Source organism: Culex quinquefasciatus, chromosome 2 (assembly GCF_015732765.1).
Source record: "Culex quinquefasciatus strain JHB chromosome 2, VPISU_Cqui_1.0_pri_paternal, whole genome shotgun sequence".
NCBI lineage: Eukaryota > Metazoa > Arthropoda > Insecta > Diptera > Culicidae > Culex > Culex quinquefasciatus.
Window position 1 is genome coordinate 140699064 of NC_051862.1, and position 21980 is coordinate 140721043.

Here is a 21980-nt window from a genome sequence, read left to right on the forward strand (position 1 = left end):
TCCTATCTGCATAAGAAAACCCATGACGGATAGGTTGTTTTGAAAAATTTAATCTAGATTTAACAAAAATCTTTTAAACAAGGTAAATACCCTCAATCTTTTTCGTGTACGTATACGCAATACATGCGCGCGTAGATAAATCTATTGCGAGCTCTATTGTGCAGTTCTCTCCGGCTGCCCAGTCAGTTACGCTCCATTTTTTTTAAATTTGTATGAAAATTGTGTAACAAGGGGGGTAGGGGGTCTAAAAATGTGTTTTTTTTGTGTTACGTGATAAAAGAACGCTCCGTTTTGAGTAAGCAGGAAACACTCTTTGTTTATAAACTTACATTGGATTATTCTTCATGTAAACTAATGTCAGAAACATAAACAATGACTTTTATTTCCTGCCGTTTAAAATTTATGATTATTTTTTTTGCACTGTTTAGCTTGATTTACTGCTTGCAATAGAGCTTTACGACGTTTCGCGTACGCACAGTGCCCCATTTGATTTTGCTGGTCGGACAAAATTCAACCTCATGGCTTTCTACCTATGATATACAGCCTTGATTTAACCTAACTGTTTTCGTGTATACGTACACGCAATACATTCGCACGGAGATAACTCTATAAACAAGTGTTTTTTTGGTTAGCGTGCACAACATGAAATGCCAAAATTGGAAAATGCGGTGTAATCAGCAAAAATCGCGCGCGCGCGTCATTTTTCATCGTCAAACACATTTTGATTACACCGCGCTCCAATCAAAACAAAAGATTTCGCGTCGCGGACGGAAGAGTTTGGCACTTTGCTTTCTTCCTCCATTCCAGTTCCAAACATCAACCGCCGTTCGCGTGTTTCTCGGATCGGTCGCTTTCGGATACGTTGTTTCAAGTGGAATTCAGGCGCCCAGAATCCGGACAACCCGCAGCAGCACAAGGGATGGAGGACGGTTCGGTGCAGCAAACCGGCGCGCAGTTGAGCGGAGCGGACATGGACGGGTTCGTGGTTCCGAGCGGATACAGCTGGTACCGGCAGAACGCGTTCTTATGTACGCCGGACAATGGCCTGCTGTATCACTCCCGGTACGATGTCAACTACGTCAGCCCGCTCGAGGTGGACCAGATGCCGCGGGTGCAGATTATGAACGTGCGGGCAACGTGAGTATTCAGCGGGAGGATTGTGGAAATCCAGCCGGAGTACATGAATACATGAATGTGGTCAAAGACAAACTTATGGGAAATTGGACGAGCTTTTCGGTAAAAATATTATCGAGACTGAAAAATGTAGTCTGTCATATAGAAATTGCCAAAAACCATCAAAAACCTAATATTTTCAACATGTTTGCCTTCCTCACCTTACTGAGGAAAGGCTATAAAATCACTCGAAAAACGAAATTCTTAATTTAACCTCCTATATCCACCTTCATGCATACATGTCGACTCAGAATCAAGTTTTGAGCAAATGTCTTTGTGTGTGGTGGGATGTTGATCGAAAAAATATGCACTGAGTTAACTCGGCGCTGGCTGACCCGATTTGGACCGTTTTGGTCTCATTTGATCCGTCTTGGGGTATCATAAGTCGCTATTGAAAATGATAAAGTTTAGTTAAGTACTTCAAAAGTTATGCCAAAAAAAAGAATTTAACAAAAGTCCGGAAGTTTGTAAGAAGGGTGGTTTTTGTAAAAAACCTCGTCATGTTATACATTTTTAGAAAGGTATTCAAAAGACCTTTTCAACGAGTTCAAAAGATTAAAGATCTGACAACCCTATCAAAAGTTATAAGCACTTAAGTGTTATTTATGAACTTTTTAGAGGCCGGATCTCAGATATTTTGACAAAAACGTCCGAATCTATCGTGCGACCTGTCGTTGGATAGGTAATCAAAAGACCTTTCCAAAGAGTTCAGTAGATTGAAGATCTGACAACCCTATCAAAAGTTATAAGCACTTAAGTGTTATTTATGAACTTTGTGGAGGCCGGATCTCAGATATTACCTAGCATTACACTCAAAATGTGAGGAAGGCACCAACCACCTAATAGTGGATTAAGTAACGTTTTATTTTTAAAACCGCTGTAACTTCACAAGGATTGGACTTAGGACAATGGTCAATATGGAGACTTTTATGTAAAATTGTCTGGAGAATCAACTCTCGTGTTCGGTTTTTGAAAATGTTGATGCTTAGAGCACATTTGAAAAAAAAAACTGTTTCAGTAAATGATTTTTGTATTTTTTTTAGGTGAGTTGCTCCATCCTGCATTTTTCTCATAAGACTGGTGTGAATTTTTCTTTCAGTGTATTTTTTTCGGAAAGCCCGTCAAATTTCCTACAAGTTTGTCTTTGACCACATTTTGATACGATGCAACGGCTTCGAGATACAGCAATATTTAAATTACGAAATACAAACATATTTAAAACTCTTTCGCCCTTTTCAAATGTCATTATCGAGTGTATGGAGCCAGTATATACACAAAACTGGCTTATATATGCCTAGGATAACATGTCTACAAAGTTTAATTGAAATTGGAGAGGGTCGGGTACAACCGATTCCCTATTTGACATGGAATTGCTCTTATAAAAAAAATCTATTTAAATCATGTTCCTCAAAAAAAAAAAACTTCAATTTGGTGTTAACACCAGGGCTGCAGAGTCGGGTCATATTTCAAACGACTCCGACTCCAGCTTTCTGAGATTCGCCGACTCCGACTCCGGCTCCGGCTTTCAGCTCCAACCGACTCCGACTCCAACTCCAGCCTACCAACTCTAGCTGACTCCGACTCCGACTCCAGCTTTTAACAAATGGTTGGCTCCGACTCCACATATTTTTAAATATTTCAAAAGTTAGTTGACTATTATTTTTAAAACATTGATAAATAGGATTATTTAAATACTCCCTAAGTGTCATATTTTTCAGAAGGAAAATTAGTTTGAAACACAAAACGGTAAAAAAGTTTCTAGGTTACAAGTTTTATACGTTATTGAAACAAAAATTAAAAAATATCGCCAGTTTTGATGGCATTTTAAGAAGAACAGATTTGTAAGTAAATTTGGATTTTTTTACTTAACCTCAAATTTACATTGAATTTTATTAAAGCTAATAAATTTAAATATTAAATTGTTATTTTTTTAATGAATCATTAAAAGACACCTAGCCTAAATGATCGATTTAACATTACATAGAAATTCACTTGCTCACTTTAAGGCTGACATTTATTAGAAGCCCAGTGGCTATCAAAGTAACCGTGTTTTTGAAATAACAATTTGAAAGAAACTATTTTTTAAAGCTCTATTAATTTATTTATAACGTACATGAACATCATGCCAGAGATTATTATTACAAATCAATGCATATAAAAAAAATTTTCGTGGAAAAGACGCTTAGTTAATCCTTTTCAAATATCCGTGACCTAGAGAATATTTTACCTAGGAATTTTTTATTTGTTTAAATTTTAAAATTTTCTATTTATTTAAAAAGGAGGCGCGCGATACTTCTTTATTCTTCTTCTCAAACGAAGCTTTATGAATGATCGTTTCTATCATATTGGCGTTGGATATACAGTATGAGAAAATTCTTACTGGTTGAATAATATGATGATTTTGGTTTTTTTTAAATAGTATTTGAAAAATAAATTAGAATCCTATCATATTTTCTATACTTTTTCTTATAATTTCCTTTTTGGTACTGAAATCTAGAGATTTGCTCAACGATATCAAAATAGATTGCCTGAGGATCAGCATTCGCAGATTTTAGTAGAGAAATAATAAACATTAAAATATATTTATCATATATTTTTATTATCATTCAATGACTATTTCAAAATTAGTTGCAACTTTTTTGATATTTTTTGCCAGTGCGCATGTTGAGTTCCAAGTAATAGATTGTTATGAGCTTTGATTATTTTTTGGAAGAGTTCTGGAGTTTTTTTTTTGAAAAGGTCCAATAAACCAAATTTCCAGTTTTTGCTTGTTGCGTGTTTTCAAAACCGCCTTGAGTCAGGGGTATTAAAACACCCAAAAAGCAAAAACTGAAAATTTGGTTTATTGGACCTTTTAAAAAAAACTCCAGAGTTATACTTTCAGTGACTTTTTCTGATTTTCAAAAAAGTGATTATTATTTTTAATCTTTTTATGTACCTCGTAACTTCTTTTCATAAAAAAAAAACATTTACTAAAAAAAAATCCAAGACCGTCTGTTTTGGGGTAAAAGGTGATGTGAGTATGTCCTTTTTTAAAAGGACTGGATTAAATTTGGTCAAACTTGAATTGAAATAGGCAAAACAAAGCAGTCAAGAATTATTTAAATATTTCGGACTACAACACCAATATTGTTTTTTTTTTGAGTTATGATACAACATACTTGGGTAAGAGGGGATTAACAGGTTATCATTTAGTGAAATTACACAATAAGAGCTTTTCAATCACAATAAATAGCTTCAAAATTATAATGGCAATCAAAAATATAAGAAGTTTTGTAAATTAAGCTGTTTTATATAAATACTGAAAAATAATCTAATCTAATCTAATCTAATCTAATCTAACACAAACGCAGCCAGTCCGATGAAAGCATGCTGGAAAGTCTTGTGATTAGATTACGCCACAAGCACTTTTCTTGTCAATATTAATAATTGCAGTACATCCGAGAACACCCGAAAATGTAATGCAAAAATTAAAGCGGCCAGCCCTACTGCGTTGTGTTTACCGCAGAGAGGATTCTGAGAACGGATCACATTTCACAGAATCTACAGGTGAGGAAGGATGCGTGGACATACCGTACCAAACGCTCCGATTTATAGTTGCATTGGTGTTATGTGGAGTGTGTGTGAAGTGTAATAATATATAATTTACAATTTATACAGTTTATCATTTGTCATATAAAAATTTACCTTCGGTTCTTGCTGAAATATTAAAAATTGTATAAAAATTAAATAAGATAGGATGGATCATTAAAGTATAGAACCAGGGTAATAAAGGACAGCGAATGACCAAGAAGGTTAAAGCTGCCAGAAATAAATGAATTAACAACAACCACATGGTAATAAAGATTATTTAAAACTAAAAGAGCGCAAAGAAGAATCAAAGAAAGAAAAAGAAGAGGAAAAAGAAATTTAGAATGATTTTTTTCTGAAAAGGATGCATTGCACTGCTGACTTCCATCAGTAAAACTTTTGGAACATATTCAAAGACTTGCCCCTTGAGCTCTTCCTTCGCATGACCAACACTATCGTTTAGGTTCAAATCTTAAAGCAAAAACACTGTTTGTAGACAGCTAAATCCCCGAATTGGCTCGCTATGTAATTTTAAACTAACAGCCTTTGATTGCAGTTGACAAAAACATCTCTTTTTTTTCCTTCACTGGCACACTGTTATAAAGTCTGCAGCTTTATGTAAAGTCTGTATATACTCATTGTTCCCTTATGAAATAATACCCTCCCTGTCAAACACGAACAGCAGAATCCATCTCTTGGCATTCATGAACCGCCACCACTACATAAGCGATCAAGCCAAAGCCTGCTTGGCGGCGGGAGCACGATCGAAAGCGGCGAGCACACACACACAAGCAAGCAGCCTGTGCTCCGTTCATCGCTGCTGCTTCCTGCAACTGCGCCCCCATTGCACCTGACCAGATTTTGGGAACCTGAATCTTCCCCCTGAAGCTAGGACAACTGGGTGCCAAACTCCACGTAAACACTCCGAAACGTTGGCCTTTCTCAATCTCTTCCGCCAACCACATCACACTAACACAATCGCAAATCACTGCATAAACACGAGGCTGAAGCTAGTTCCGACTCAAAAACCTCGACGAAAAATCGGATTCCAGACCGCATCAAGCCGAAAACCGGTGACACCCCGTTCATAACACAGCTGTCGGTAAGCTCAGAGTCAATTATGCACAACTTTCGGGGAAAATCGTAAAAAATAACACTCAAAACACGCGCACGAAAAAAAATCGAACCGCACTCGACCAGAAGCGAACCGCGACCCCCCTGTTTTATATAAATACTGAAAAATAAAAAATAAAATTTTTTGTTGAATTTAAGATTACTCTGACTCCGACTCCGGGTTATCAGAAATGTTCGCCTCGGACTCCGACTCCAGCTTCGACGAGTTTTGACTACTCCGACTCCGACTCCGACTCCAGGTCCCCAAAAAGATCCGACTCCACCGACTCCGGCTCCGACACAGTAAAAACTGCGGTGATGCCGTGGTGTAGCGGTAACCGTGGTTGCTTCTCACCTAGTCGGACTGGGTTCGATCCCTGATGGCATTTTTCGAGACGATATTTGTCTGATCATGCCTTCCTTCGGACGGGGAAGTAGATGTTGGCCTCTCTAGGTCATTTGCTCAATCCTGGTGTAGGAGTCGTCTCCCTGGGTTCTGTCTCGGTGGAGGCAGGCAGTTGGACTCACATTTCATAGGTCGTCAGTTCGTATCCCGAGGTGGATGGAAGCTTAGGTTTTAAACGAGATTTGCAATAGGGGGATGGCGTCGCAATTATAAGACCACGTTTTCCACTTTTTCTCCATCGAAACCGACTACTTTATCGACTTTATTTTGCTGGTCGAGATAGGACGCTGTCTATTTTTAGACGATGACTCAGCACTTTTCCACTTTTGCACTTCAAAAACCAGATGGCAGCACGATGTAACGCCACGTTCCTATTGTCTCAACAATCAAGCCTTCGGACACCTAGTTTCGAGTAGGAATTTAGACACGCAATATATTTAATTGAACTTTTTTGTAAAGCCCGCTGGCCGGATGAAATGGCTTCACGGGCTAACATTTCAAAAGGGCGTTATATTGGATGTTTGACCTCTTCCGCCGTAACTCAGCAACCAGTGGTCCAATCTTCAACGTTTTTTAGACGAATTTGTAGAACATTTTCCGAACTTTATGAAAAAATATGTTCAGGAATGGGCAATCGTGGACACTATTTTAAAAGTAAAAAAACCGGAATTTGTCGGAAAAAATTTTGAAAACGGTGCACTTAATCAACAAAATTTTAAAGTACATTTCGATTGCAAATTCGATTTTACATAAAACAAATTAGGTAAACAAAATTACAAGATTTACAAGATTTAAATTTTCCAGTCTTCCCGAAACGCACTGTACGTTGACACGTCGTACCTACAAGTTTTCAGTGCACACCAGGCTACCATGTTCGAGTTCTACCCGAACGACGCACTCAAGGTTTACACGCGGTGTAAACATGGGTGCACACGCGTTGCTGGTGTTTGATAGAGTAGAGAAAAAGGGAACGTGTTTGAAACGCGGAGCACGGGACTAATGATTTTTTTTACAACAATTCGTATTTAAAAATATGCGCAGGCCAAGTGCGAATGATGCTGATGATACCTCTTCAGTTGACGCTCAGGCGAGGAACATCCTGGAAGGAGCGTCACTGACTACGTCCGTAGTCCTGTTAGATCATACTTGATCAAGACAGTATAGCTCTGGTTCCTTGCAAGTGTCCTATTTTCTTACCTCCACCTTGGCTTGGTTTTCATGATGACCTAGCTGGTGGCCTGTGGAAACGGATCGTAAACCTTTGACCAAAGTCAAAGTCGAGACGGCTAAAAGAAAGGGGCGCGACAATGTGGGAAAGGGAAGTAATTTGTGATTGTAGACGGTATTGTTTTGATTCGCAGTATGTTGAGTCAACTGCTGTGGATGTACCTGAAACATCGCACAACGGGGTTTCTCTTCTCTTCATTCTCAGCTACCACCTAACTTCTGTTTATTTTGTTTCACTGATTTTCTAACGCGGCTTCTGTTTACTATCCTCCATTTGATTTCGATTTTACTCATTTGATTCTCTTATTTCTCAACGCTTTTTCACTCTATTTTACCAATTGATGCTGCTGTAACATACTTTCTGCTTTCCCTTAATTTGGCAGCGATGTCAATTTTGTTATCTGCCTTTTCTTTATTTATCTATTTGAATAATTTTTCATTTGCCCTATAAATTGCCCTCAATACAATCTAAGCTTGTTTGTTACCTCTATTTATTAATTATTGTTAATTTATTTATCTACTTCATAAATTACTATCTTTCTTTTACTATTGATTCTTCAAATAGTATATTTCTTTCACTGTCCATTGTTTTCAATCTTCACCCTTTTCTTCAAACAAATGAGGTTCGAGCCCTGACTCAATTTTTGGAGTGATCAAAGAATTAACACAAATATTACTATTGTACTTTTGAAAAACTTTTATAAAATGCTTAGGACCAAAAGTTGTAACAAAACACCGCGACAAAAGAAATAGCAACATAAAAACACGACTCAACACTAGGAAAGATTTCAGGAGAAAACAAAACACAGTAAAATAACAACTAGTTTTTGAATTCAAACTAAAAATAAAACAGTTTTTGCTTTAATGAAAGTTGATAGGCACACTATAAATGGTTAGGCGCTTATACTTACATCAAACCCTACTTAATGTACCACCCCCGGCCGAGTTAAAATGCGTAACCGGAAAAGAAGGTGTGCATGCCTGGCACGAACACTCAAAGCGTGTTCTAGCGTGCTGCTCGTACTGACTCAGAGCAAGGGTGAGATGTAGGTGTAAGGGCAGTGCGTGTTCGTCGGGAACCTGGTGCATAAGATCGGTCAAGGCCCGTTCTTACACTGAAAATTGCGAAATTGCGAATTGCGAACAATTCGTATTTAAAAATATATATAACTCGTCGGCAAAATTTTTGGTCCATACTTCTGAATGGCTTAAAAGATGCTGGGTTTTTTTTTCTGAAAAGTCACCACCGAAGACACACCGAAGACACCAAATCAAACAAAAAATACTTGAAAAGTTACAGTTTTTCGAATATTTACGTACCATTTTTGTATGAACAGCTGCCAAAATTGTATGTAGATTTGTATGGGTGAACCGATTGCACAAAATGGCTTCTTTGGTGATAGGGAAGGACCCCACAAAGTTTGAGCCAAATAAAAAAATACAAGAAATAAAAAATTGAATTGCTCAAATTGAATAAGCTTAGAAGTTTTTTTTGCCCAACAAACTGACTAATTTTTTGGTTGTTTTTTCCAATGCTTCCCAGGGTAAAGTCGCTGGCCTGCTCCCAGGACTGGACCGAGCGGCGCGAGTTTGCCACACTCGACGATCAGAACAACCTGCTGGTGTGGGACCTGGAAGTGGGTCTTCCCGTCAAGGGCCACAAGGGCCACGTGTACAAGGCGCACGGAGGCGGGCCCCGCTACAGCGACGAGGTAAACTCGGCCATTTGCTTCACCCGCACGCAGAAGGTCCTGTCGGCGGAGCATTCGCTGCTGATCGTGTACTGCCTGGCGACGGACACGTACAAGATCTACGCGGAGCTGTTCCGGGATACGGTGGTGCTGCTGTCGCCCTGTCCGGACGATCGGAACGTGTTTGCGGCGGGGTTACGCCGCGGGCTGATCGTGCTGTTTTCGCTCAAGGACATGACCGTGCTGTACAATATGCGAGGCCACGATCGGGAGGTGGTGTCGATCGATTGGATGCAGGTCCCGGTGCTGCCGGAGGACACGCGTGCCAACTGGCGGCGCGAGGAACGTCCCAAGAAGGAGGCTCGCAAGAAGAAGGTAGAGAAGGAGGTCGAGACGGAAGCGGCGGCGACGGCAGCTGCGGCGGTGGACAATTCGGACATATTCGATATCTATGAGTACAATGAAAGCCAGGAGGAGTTCGGGACGATTGTTGACAAGCAAACGTCGAGCTTTGACAAGAAGGATCGCTTCTTCGACAAGGTTCACACGACGGAAGGGTTCAACTTTCTTGAGGAGTGTCAGAACTTGAAGAAGGACATCATCAAAGCGAAGGAGGAGCAGGATTTGGAAGGGGAGGAGGATGAAGGAGAGGGTGAGAAACAGGCGGCGACAAACTCCGACGACGAGAACGAACTGGACGAGGCGGAAAAGCTGCGCGATTACATCATTGTCGATGGTGATGGCGAAGAGGAGCAGGACGCGGAACCGAAGAAGGAGGCCGTCATGCGTACGATCATAGTGAGCGGAAGCCGCGAGAATATCATATTTTTCTGGGACTACAAGACCGGCCTCCAGATCGACCGAATCGTCCTGCATAGCAGCGGCGCCAACAAGCGGATGACGCCAGGAATTTTCATAACGCCGGTCTTCGCCAACCCGTGGAAGGTTGTGGCCAACACGAACGTGGGCCACGTGTTCGAGTGGACGATTTCGTTTTCGTTCCGAGACACGCAGGTGCGCATGAAGACGAAGCAGAACCCGGTGCGCTACCCGGTAGATATGGCCGTCTGTCTGCAGCGGGCACGAGCGCCCATCGCGGCCTTCGATCCCAAGTGTGGCTATGTGTGGTGCCAGACGACGCTCCGCAAAATCCTCGGGTTGTGCGTAACCGGTCAGCCAGCTATCGTAGTGGATTACACCTGCATGACCACCGGGCACGAGTGCGTTGTGGAGAGTCCGCTCGAATCGACGATGTAAGTAGTTGTGGAGGTTTGATCTATCGGTTGGCTTCTAAATGGGTTTCTTTCAAGATTGGCGGTGGGCTGCACGGACAAAAAGCTGGTCACGGTCAATCTGGCCACGCTGGCGTACAACGACGTCAACTGCGTGCCGTACATGAACAAGGTCGGCAGTTCGGTGACCGCCCTGGACTGGCACCCGGAAAAGGAGAACCTGATTGCGTTCGGCACGCTCGAGGGCCGTATTGGGCTGCTGGACACGGGCAGCTCGAACAACGTACCGATAATGCTGAACCCGTTCCAGACGACCAAGGTGTACTCGCTCAAGTGGTGCCAATTGTCGTCGGACGGGGAAAACGAGAGCACCATGATACTGATGGCAACTGGTCAGGCCAAGAGTGCCTTCTACAAGATGACCGGGGCCGGAAAGTACGATCCGATCGAGCTTCGCCAGTTTGGGATGGTGTCCTGTGTTTCGGCCTCCGATCGACATCTCTTCGTGGGAACGAACGGCGGGGTTGTCTATGTGGCTGACTTGTGCAAGGATTTTACCAAGCTCTTCCAGCGGAACATTGCCAGTCGGTACATTTCGTCGTTGCAGTTCAAAGACGGCGTTCTTGCGGTTTCTTCTAACGATAGTCACATCCGGCTGATCGACTTTAGCAACGGAATCGACGGTAAGTTTGGGAAACTTGGCAAGCTCTCTTCCATTAAACCTTTTTTCCAATCGAAATCCGGGTATTGTAGAAGTTTTCATGGCTTCCTTCTGGCCTGAAAATAAGAATTTAAAAAAAATATGGAATTTTAAGAATTTTAAGAATTTTCAAGAATTTTAAGAATTTTAAGAACCTTAAGAATTTTAAGAATTTTAAGAATTTTAAGAATTTAAGGATTTTAAGAATTTTAAGAATTCAAAGAATTTTAAGAATTTTAAGAATTTTAAGAATTTTAAGAATTTTAAGAATTTTAAGAATTTTAAGAATTTTAAGAATTTTAAAAATTTTAAGAATTTTAAGAATTTTAAGAATTTTAAGAATTTTAAGAATTTTATGAATATTAACAATTTTAAAAAAATTAAGAATTTTATGAATTTTAAGAATTTAAGGATTTTAAGAATTTTAAGAATTCAAAGAATTTTAAGAATTTTAAGAATTTTAAGAATTTTAAGAATTTTAAGAATTTTAAGAATTTTAAGAATTTTAAGAATTTTAAGAATTTTAAGAATTTTAAGAATTTTAAGAATTTTAAGAATTTTAAGAATTTTAAGAATTTTATGAATATTAACAATTTTAAAAAAATTAAGAATTTTATGAATTTTATGAATTTTAAGAATTTTAAGAATTTTAAGAATTTTAAGAATTTTAAGAACTTTAAGAATTTTAAGAATTTTAAGAATGTTAAGAATTTTAAGAATTTTAAGAATTTCAAGAATTTTAAGAATTTCAAGAATTTTAAGAATTTTAAGAATTTTAAGAATTTTAAGAATTTTAAGAATTTTATGAATATTAACAATTTAAAGAATTTTAAAAAAAATTAAGAATTTTATGAATTTTAAGAATTTTAAGAATTTTAAGAATTTTAAGAATTTTAAGAATTTTAAGAATTTTAAGAATTTTAAGAATTTTAAGAATTTTAAGAATTTTAAGAATTTTAAGAATTTTAAGAATTTTAAGAATTTTAAGAATTTTAAGAATTTTAAGAATTTTAAGAATTTTAAGAATTTTAAGAATTTTAAGAATTTTAAAAATTTTAAAAATTTTAAGAGTTTTAAGAATTTTAAGAATTTTAAGAATTTTAAGAATTTTAAGAATTTTAAGAATTTTAAGAATTTTAAGAATTTTAAGAATTTTAAGAATTTTAAGAATTTTAAGAATTTAAAGAATTTAAAGAATTTAAAGAATTTAAAGAATTTAAAGAATTTAAAGAATTTAAAGAATTTTAAGAATTTTAAGAATTTTTAGAATTTTTAAAATCTTCAGAATTTTTAAAATTTTTTGAATTTTATTTTTTTAATTTTTAGAAATTTTAGAATTTTTTAGAATGTTTAGAATTTTAAAGCATTAAGAATTAAAGCATTTTAAGAATTTTAAAAATATTAAGAATTTTAAATTTTTTAAGAATTTTAAGAAATTTTAAGATTTTTAATATTTTTAAGAATTTTATGAATATTAACAATTTTAAGAATTTAAAAAAAAATTAAAAATTTTATGAATTTTAAGAATTAAAAGAATTTTAAGAATTTTAAGAATTTCAAGAATTTTAAATGTTAAAAGTATATTAAGAATTTTAAAAGTTTTAAGGATTTTAGAAAATTTTAAAAATTTCAAGAAATTGACGGATTTTTAGAATTTAAAGAATTATTAGAATTTTAAGAATCTTTGAACCATCTTTATCTTTTATCTCTCTTTCTAGACAAAGTCGAGGACAACGTCCGGCTGCTGGAGGGCCACGCGTCCGGCGTCTGCAACGTCCGGTGGGGTCACGGCGACAGCAAGCTGCTGGTGTCCGCCAGTTTCGACAACACCGTGCGCGTCTGGGACACGACGACGGCCAGCTGTCTGGCCGTGTACCACAGCGTCGAGTCGGTATTTTGTGCCATCTTTTCGCCGATCCACGAGAACATTGTGATCTTCGTCGGCAAGGGCACGACCCTGGCGTTCGTGGACTACACCAAACACCCGCCGCAGCCGGATGGGGGAAAGAGTAAGTTGAGAGTTGAGCAATTCTGCGAAATTTTTCTCACTTTAAACTATTTCTTCCAGAGAACAAACTTGCCATTAAGTGGGCCGTTGCCGAGGAGCGCAACGACAAGAGGGCCATCCGGGAAAAGAAACGCGCCGGCAAACCGCTCAGCGACCTGGAGAAATCCATCGGTTCGATGCGAATTTCCGACAAGGCTGGCTCGGCGACTCCACCGCAAAGCAACGGCCATGCTGAACCCCAACCAGAACTGGTGACGCCTTCCGACGTGTCAGCGCCCGCAGTGAACACCAAGCAGGTTAACCAACTGGCCGATCGAATGGAGCAGGTCAAGTTCCAGGAGATCGAACCCCGGGTGGAAACGCTCAAAGCGAACATGACGTCGCTGTTCCACTTGTCGCAACGCGAAATCAACCGACCCGCGGACGTTCTGGCGTGCATTGGCAAGTTGGTGAACTACGAGGAACCAAACGAGGATTACCCCGAAGAGGAAGAAGAAGTGCAAGAAGCGGCGCCGAAACCCGAAGAGGTGAAGCAGCCGCAGACGAACGAACGGCGATATCACCTGGAGAAGCTGTTTACGGCCGAGAAAGATTTGCGCGAGTTGATCGACGAGGAGAGTGAGTGTCTCTTCTTCATCATACCTTGCAAGTTCAAGAAGACTTCAAATGATTCGTTTGTTTTCAGCAAAGTACCACCACGTGACGCACACGGCCTCCATCGGGACGATTCTGCTTCCCCAGGTGGGCTTCCGGCTAAAGGAGCAAATTATCGAGAGGATTGCGTCCAAGACGCTGACCGATCAGCTGTTGGCGCTGGCGCCATCGATTTCTTACGAGTGGGTTTCGGTTGATTACCAGTTTGCCGGCGCGAGAGTTTGTGAATTAATTTGTTCGGATTTTACTTGCAGATTTTGGCGAAAATGTAGCGAAGCGTACGCGTATCAGCTTCTGGAGAAGAAGTACCCGCTGGCGGCGATACCGTACTTCTTGGCGAGTCACAAGGTAAGGGTTTGAAGTGAGTGCATAATTGACAAAGGGAGCGCGTGGTCGTAAAAAATATTCGGAGTAAAAAGTGATTTCTTTTGTGAATTTCAAAGCCCTTCCTATATCATCGTTGATCGGAAGGCACGGCGTCGGGTGGATTGTGTTTAAATTTTTCGAATAAGGTTTTATTTTTTTTTGCGGTGAAAAAGCCATTTCTATATAATGAACGAAAGACGCACTGACAATTTGGTTCGTTGAGTTAATAGTGGAGCAAAATAACTGTATGTGATTGATTTTGTGTGCTAACCAGAAAGACCTTCCCATAGCATCGTTGCTCGGAAGGCTCGCCGACGGGTCTGTTATGAAAGTCCTCCCCATAGCGTCGTAGCTCGGGAGGCATCGAAAAGCCAATACCTTATCCTACTAACCCAACAAAAATTAATCACGTGATGCTTGAAGGAGATGCTGTGGATTCAACGGTCTCAAGCGGTATCAACAAGTATATAGCGAAAAACTATGTGCTTGATGAGTCTGCAACTTCAACTATCGGACTAACATTCCTCCCTTTCGTTGAACTGCAGGCGCCGGTATTGACTAATAAAGTAGGGATCTTCAGAGGTTAAACAGTGAACGGATGGTTGGCTCCCACTGATCATTTTTGATTCATTGTTTAACTTCAGCTGATCTGTCAATAACGGAGTAGCAGCTCATTGGCAGTCAACCATGCTCATGCTCATGCTCATGCTCACAAGGTAAGGGTTGAAGAAAAATTCATTTGTTTTTAAATTCTCAATAATGAAATTTGAAAATTGACGGTGGTCTGGGATGCAAGCCCGTCGGCCAAGAGGAGGTAATATCTATGGTAGGCTGTAACAAAAATGACTTTTTGGCGGGCATTCAGGGGCTGGTTCCGGTGGGCGTACTGAGCCCAAATCCCAAATATGAGCTTGATTGGACGTAACAGGGGCTGGCGCTCCGCCCTTCAATTTTAAATGGGATTTAACACGTAAAAATACATTTTTTCAACAATGTCAATTTTTGAGGCACTTTGGCCACCAATGCGTTTACCAAAAATATCACTGGCGTGTAGGTCAGATCCTTGCGCATCTTTTGGTATATATAACATTGAAATACAGGCCTTCAACGTTAGCCATTTTTTCAAAAAATCGGCCCCAGCAAAAAAGATATGCGGATCTGACCTACACGCCAGTTATATTTTTGGTAAACGCATTGGTGGCCAAAGTGCCTCAAAAATTGACATTGTTGAAAAAATGTATTTTTACGGGTTAAATGCCATTTAAAATTGAAGGGCAAAGCGCCAGCTCTTGTTACGTCCAAGCAAGCTCATATTTGGGATTTGGGTTCGGTACGCCCACTGGAACTAGCACCTGAATGCCCGCCAAAAAATCATTTTTGTTACACTCTAATCTATGGTTAATTTGCAATACGTCGTAAAAGCCATCGCGACCTTTCGACACTTATTTGATTTTTTTTTTGTCTCTGGAACAAATCAAATTTTCATTGTTTTGCAATAAGGCATTTAGGGGAAATATAACCTTTCTTGGCTTATTTCTATTAACGGTGGCCTGCCTTCCGACCAAGGCTGATAAAGAAAGGGCTGATTTTATCGCTGCCAGTGATGGAAGACTTGATCAAACGAAAATCTTTTGACGCTTATCAAGAGTCAAATTCGGAATGGAAAATTTTTTGGCGATTATTCTATCTCTGATCACTGCTTGGGAAAAATGGATTTTGCAATCCTGCAAAATTTCATCGAAATAAAAAAAAAGTTCAAGATGGTATGTCAGATACATAACCGAAAGACATAGGACCAAACAATTTGAATGAGTTTTTGGATTGCTAGTGAAAGTTGGAATAAGATTATTTTATTTTGTTTCATAGATTTGTCGGGAAAATTGTCATAAACGTTCCTCCAAGGTAAACATTCCATGAGGGCACCGGCAACTCCAGGTTGTGGCCACTACTGTCGAAATGTCAATTTTCATGTTCAGTATCAAAAACCATGAATTTTGATACCCATATTGCAACAACTCGAATGGTTCTGTAAATGTCTCTCCGGGCCCTGGGGGAACCTGCTTCGAGGGCACCAGCCAGTACAGGTTGTGGCCACTACTGTCGAATTGTCAATTTCAATGTTCAGTATCAAAAACCATGAATTTTGATACCCATATTGCAACAACTCGTATGGTTCTGTAAATGTCCCCCCAGGCCCCGGAGGAACCTTCTTTGAGGGCACCGTCCACTCCAGTTTTTGGCTACACTGTCGAAATGACAATTTTCATGTTCAGTACCAAAAACCAAACAAGTTCATCCGGGCACTGGCATTTCCTCGAAGGCTGCGTAAACGAAATCTTCGAACGAATTGGGGGAAGCATCCAGACTGAACCGGCTGTGCATCCTGGGGCCGTGACCAATTACACGAGCTCGTAGTAGATTCGTTGTACTAACCCATACAACAGGGCTACCACAATTTTCACACAGTCTACTAAGCGATTTTACTCCAGTGCCTAAAAGTTGCCTCCGCTGGCGGTTTTGCTCGTCCCCGGGTGTATCTGTAGTTGGTCGCAGTCTCTGATGGCATTTTCAGGTGACGAATTTAGATACATCAATCGAACATCCGTGGAAGGGAAACTCGACGCATCGAACCCAATCAGCGTGTACCATGAAACGGGAGTGTTGTGTATGTGTGTGTGAACGCGCATTTGGCAATTTTCTTGAATCTACCATCCTACGGCATTTGGTGTGTCATTCTACGGCATTCGCACACAATTTGCCCTCTTCGGTGCTGCTCTCCGATTCTCTCTCTCTCTCTAGAAAATAAAGGTGATTTTGCAGAAGAAATCCTTCTCCGGAAGAGAGAATTTGCGTTGCTAAGGCTCTCTCTCTCCCTGCTGTTGCTGCTTCATTCGTCCGCGGCTCAGAAATTATGAGCCGACCCGACTTGTTCAGCATCTCGGTGGCAACTAAGTGGAGTGGAAAGGGTAGAACGCATTTTTATACTTCTACATCGCTATTACTTCCCCTCTTTTCACGATCGTCGACGGCCAGTTCTGCTGCGGCGGTTTTCCCCTCAAAAGCGTTCGTTTTGTTAGCTATTTCTAAGTATTTTAAAACATTGAATTGTTTGTATAGTTATACTATTCTGCCAATACTGAGAATTTTATAGAAAATTGCTGAAGGTTTTCCGAATCGAATGGTCCAAAAATTATGAAATTTCAATGTGTCTGGATGAAGATATTACCTTTTGAAATAACGTTCGCCAAATGTGACGCTTGGGATCGAAATTTTGAACTGGCCCCCAGTATAGTAAGTAAAGACATAGTCCTATGTCAAAAACAAAATTAAACATTTGGAAAAAAATAAGCGATATCGTGGAGAATTACTCATATTGATCCATGCACTGTAACTTGGATTTTGGCCGCAATTTTCTCTCGCACTTCACTTGCGGGCCTCGTGGCGCGGTGGTTAGCGGCTTCGGCTGCCGATCCCTAAGTTGCGATGGGGCGCGGGTTCGATTCCCACCTTATCCTCTTGGTCTTCTATCGCATGGGGAAGTAAAACGTCGGTTTTGGGTGACTCACCACACATAAACTTCGGACGCCTAGAAATGAGCAGAAACTTGCAACAGAGACCACAAAAGACCTGGGAGTCGTTAAAGTGGATTGCTTTGCTTTTTTTCTCTCGCACTTTTGACAACAAGAATTTGAAAAACTAGGCAACCAGATGTTGTTTGTTTACACTGTCAGTCGCAGTTTCCACCAAACTGGACAATCGCACTTTAAAATTGCGATTGACAGCTGAAAAACAAGCGAGCACTTTGATATTTTTTTTAGGAAATTTAAATTTTCCCAATGCAGTTTGGCAAGTCGCAATAGTGCGATCGATAGAAATAATTTAGTGCGAAGTCCACGTTAGTGGGAATTGCGCTTGCTGATTTTCACTACATATACAACTTATTTTGGGAAACTGTTGATAGAAACTTGCTTGCTCACTTCTTATTGAGCTATTTAACACTTGATTTTAGTTGAAAACGTTTTCAATGAGCTGAAATTGATCTTTAAAGTGCTGCTATGCCAACATTAGAGGCACGATGGCGGTAGATGCTGTTCCCCTAGTTATTAGGGTGGCTCGACATGATCGATTTTACAAAACAGGCTTTATCCGGTCCCATTTGGGCCCCCAAACAACTCCCCAAAATTTGGGAGCGATTGGATTTGACCCGGCTTTCTGCAAAGCGATTCAAATTTGTATGGGAAAACCCTCTTTTTTACATTATGATTTTTATAATTTTCATTTTTCACTCAATTTAAACACTAACACCGTAGAAGTATAGTCCTGAATGTCCTCTAAAACTTTCCAGAAGAAAGTATGGTCCTATCTTGCTTCTGGAAAAAGATATAGAGTTTTTAAAAAAGGGCATTTCAAAATTAGTGCTGAAAATTATTTTTCTTGCCAACACCGCCAGTACTTCGGTAGATATTTCGAAATCTTATTATTTAACGTAATAACGAAGCAACCTAGCAAAATGGTGTCTTAGGAAAAGTTGTTGTATATGAATAGGGCTTTTATTTAAAATTATTGGCATGCAAGCTCCTTTTACGTGACAGGCCTAATTTGCGATTTGTACCCATTTTCGCCCACTTCACGTTGATCAAAAAGGTCTTAAATAGAATCTAGAAAAGGGTTGACACCCTGTAGATGTGCCAACCTGTCTTCCAACCATGTCAAAATTTCTTGGAATAAGTAGCTTAACAACTTTTCCTAAGACATCAACGCTTTAAAAGGTCACCAGTAGAAGTTAGGGCTTGGTTGACACCCTGTAGGTGTGTCACCCTGCATGTCAAAATTTTTAAATAAAAGCCACATTCATATACAACAACATTTCCAAAGACACCATTTTGCTAGGTTGCTTCCTTATTACGTTAAATAATAAGATTTCGAAATATCTACCGTAGTACTGGTGGCAGTGTTGGCAAGAAATATAATTTTCAGCACTTATTTTGAAATGCATTTTTTAAAAACTTTACATCTTTTTCCAGAAGCAAGATAGGACCATACTTTCTTCTGGAAAGTTTTAGATGTCATTCAGGACTATACTTCTGCGGTGTTAGTGTTTAAATTGAGTGAAAAATGAAAATTATAAAAATCATAATGTAAAAAAGAGGGTTTTCCCATACAAATTTCCATACAAATTTTAATCGCTTTGTGGAAAGTCGGGTCAAATCCAAACGCTCCCAAATTTTGGGGGGTTGTTTGGGGCCCCAAATGGGACCGGAAAATGCCTGTTCTGATTGAATCAGTCCATTTTGAAATTTTTCCATACAACTTCAAGCCACCCTACTAGTTATGCAATTTTATTAATTTCGCCGATTTTTCGATTTCCCCGTTTCCTACCAGATCACCGAAGCGATCGAGAACCTGTGCCAGCACAAGTACTACCGCGAGGCGTGGGTCATCTGCAAGCTGCGCAAGGCCGCGGACGATCCGGTGCGCGAGAAGGTCTGCACCGAGTGGGCCCAGTACCTGGAAACGACCGGCAATCTCGAGGGCGCTGCGTTGGTGTAAGTTTCATATTGTGAGTTTTGGGTTTTTGACGAGTTGATTGAATTTGGGACTTGTTTTTTCTTCAGTTGGACGGCGGCAAAGCAGTACAAAAACGCCGTGGCCGTGCTGTCCAAGCGCAAGGACATCACCGAGGATATTAAGCGTGCGGTTGGGGTTTTGAACGACAAGTTGCAGCAGCTGGCGGTGGCGGAGTGAACTCCCTCGAAAGTATTCCATCTGTTTTTTTTTTAATTGGTGATGAGACTCTGACGCCTGGCAGTGATATTAGACGCTATTGAGCTGACCTGTTCGAATAAAATACCTCTCTGTAAGAAAAGTTTCAAAGAATTACTGTTTAAAAGGATTGTTTTATTTGTTTTAACTCAATATGAGATGACTGTGTCTGAGAATTCCTTAGATTTTCAGCTGAGTAATTCTCAGTTTGCGTGCAGCGGAAGGTACGGCGTCCGGTTACGTGGTCTGCAGCTGCACCAATACCGTTTGAACAGAGCGCACCAAATCTGTCCACAGAGCAGCTTCAGTGGGATGATCAGCAACGAGTAAGAAGCCAGCTGGTAGTAACGTTGAGCCGTCCACAGGACTGTGTACTTCAGGGTGTCACCATCGAGCACCGCATATCCATAACCGATCTTCATGGCACCCATTCGATACGAACAGGTCGGCACCAGAATCTCCAGCAGTCGCTGCTGCAGCCTTAAACTGCCCAAATCAAACACCGAAACTTCGTGCCGCTTGTCCCGTTCAACGTTCAGTGGCGCGTGCATTACATCGTCCAGCAGAAGCCGGCTCTTGGGAACTGCGGCCACCTTCGAGCTGTGGTCATTGGCCGAGAATATCACATCCGGACGGAACGCATCGACGGCATGCGCAGAGAACTCTCCCGCGGACTTGAGCAGACTCATGTGGCTCAGGAAGATCGTGCGCGATTGCGCATCGTAGTTGAGATCGTCCGCCGGCGGGAGCGTCGTGCTGACCCGGTTGATGTTGTAGAATTTGGCCCGTCCCAACAGCTCCCACGAGGGCTGCTCGGCAAAGTACTGCCGGAAGCGTTGCACGTTCTCCGCCGAGATGGGCTCCATTCCCTCGCGGCCCAGGTCGTTGTCACCTGGGATGTAAATCTAATGACGAAATCTACCAAAAAGTAACAGAAAAAGTTCATAAGGTCTCACCATCAACGTGTCCGCCGTGGGCTGGGTGAAAATGTCGGCGAATCGGGCAAAGTACTCGTCGTACTGGACGTCGGTGGCCACGCTGCCCTCGTCCATCAGATCGCCCAGGAAGCAAATTACGTCCGGCGTGGTGTGCTGCAGGGCGCGGCGGTACGTGCGGGACAGATGTCTGGAACAGGAAAAGTAGGTTTTCGTTGGCAAATGGAGAAATACCGTGCGTCTCCACGAATGTTTTCTATCAGTAATATGATTGTGGAGTCCTAGGTGGAGTCGCATAGTGTTGTTTGGATGGGGAAGAATGATGTTGTACAATCAAGGATCGAGGATCGAAACTAACATGTTTGTGTTAGTCACTGCAAGGAAATCTTCAAACATACCTAGAGTTTTTATTTTTGAAGAGGTCCTATAAGCTATTGTTTAACTCTCCCTTCAATCTAACTGTCTTCTATCTCTTAGCGATTTTGAAGTTTATTTTGAAAGTTTTGTTCTTGAATTGATTTATTCGAAATTTGACACCATTAAATATTTGGTTTTTATTAAAAGAAGCTCCGAATTGTCCCATGTCAGTTTTTGACGATTTTGACTTTATGCCATTCTTATGTTTAGTCTGATGTGTACTTTAAGAAAAACACATAAAATCTGGTACTTTGTTCGGAAACTCATCAAAAACTACACCAAGTCTGTTTGTCCCATCGTTGAACTTCTACGCATAATTGTCCCACAAAGTATTTTCTTACACGGAATCATTAGTTTTACTAAGCATTATGCCTTGTTTACCTGTTGTATATTAAGAGGATCACAAGTAAGGGTGATACACTGCTAACTGGGGCGATTAGGGACACATAGGGCGAATAGGAACCCACGGGACAATTATGCGTAGAAACACAGAAATCGGTCGAAACATTTCAATCGCGTTTTTCTCAGTTGCACTTCTTTGAACATGGGACAATTATGCGTAGAACGGCAGTTATAAGAATAATAATAAAATAGTATGTGGTATTTCTCATATAGAAGAGAATTTGATCTGGAAATTTTGGAGAAAGTCACGTTTAGTTTTATGTTATAGGGCATAAGGGAAATTCTCTTATGTTTGGCAGGTTATGCACGCGCTCCTAACTCCA

General features: G+C 40.4%; 2 protein-coding genes across 2 annotated transcripts; one reads left to right on the forward strand and one right to left on the reverse strand.

The window, feature by feature from the left end:
• Nucleotides 1–728: 728 nt before the first annotated feature.
• Nucleotides 729–20025, forward strand: LOC6031769 (protein rigor mortis). Its single transcript, XM_038253491.1, has 9 exons — nucleotides 729–1137; nucleotides 9033–10433; nucleotides 10491–11095; nucleotides 12831–13121; nucleotides 13181–13738; nucleotides 13806–13956; nucleotides 14029–14122; nucleotides 19523–19686; nucleotides 19756–20025. Exons 1-9 carry the CDS (start codon nucleotides 920–922, stop codon nucleotides 19883–19885), a joined length of 3612 nt encoding a protein of 1203 aa, XP_038109419.1. The 5' UTR covers nucleotides 729–919; the 3' UTR covers nucleotides 19886–20025.
• Nucleotides 20026–20041: 16 nt separating this feature from the next.
• On the reverse strand, nucleotides 20042–21164 carry LOC6031768. The gene is made up of 2 exons (XM_038253492.1): nucleotides 20860–21164; nucleotides 20042–20808 (listed from the first exon to the last, which is right to left on the reverse strand). The coding sequence occupies exons 1-2, from the start codon at nucleotides 21133–21135 to the stop codon at nucleotides 20107–20109; spliced, it is 978 nt and encodes a 325-aa protein (XP_038109420.1). The 5' UTR covers nucleotides 21136–21164; the 3' UTR covers nucleotides 20042–20106.
• Between the last annotated feature and the right edge of the window lie 816 nt (nucleotides 21165–21980).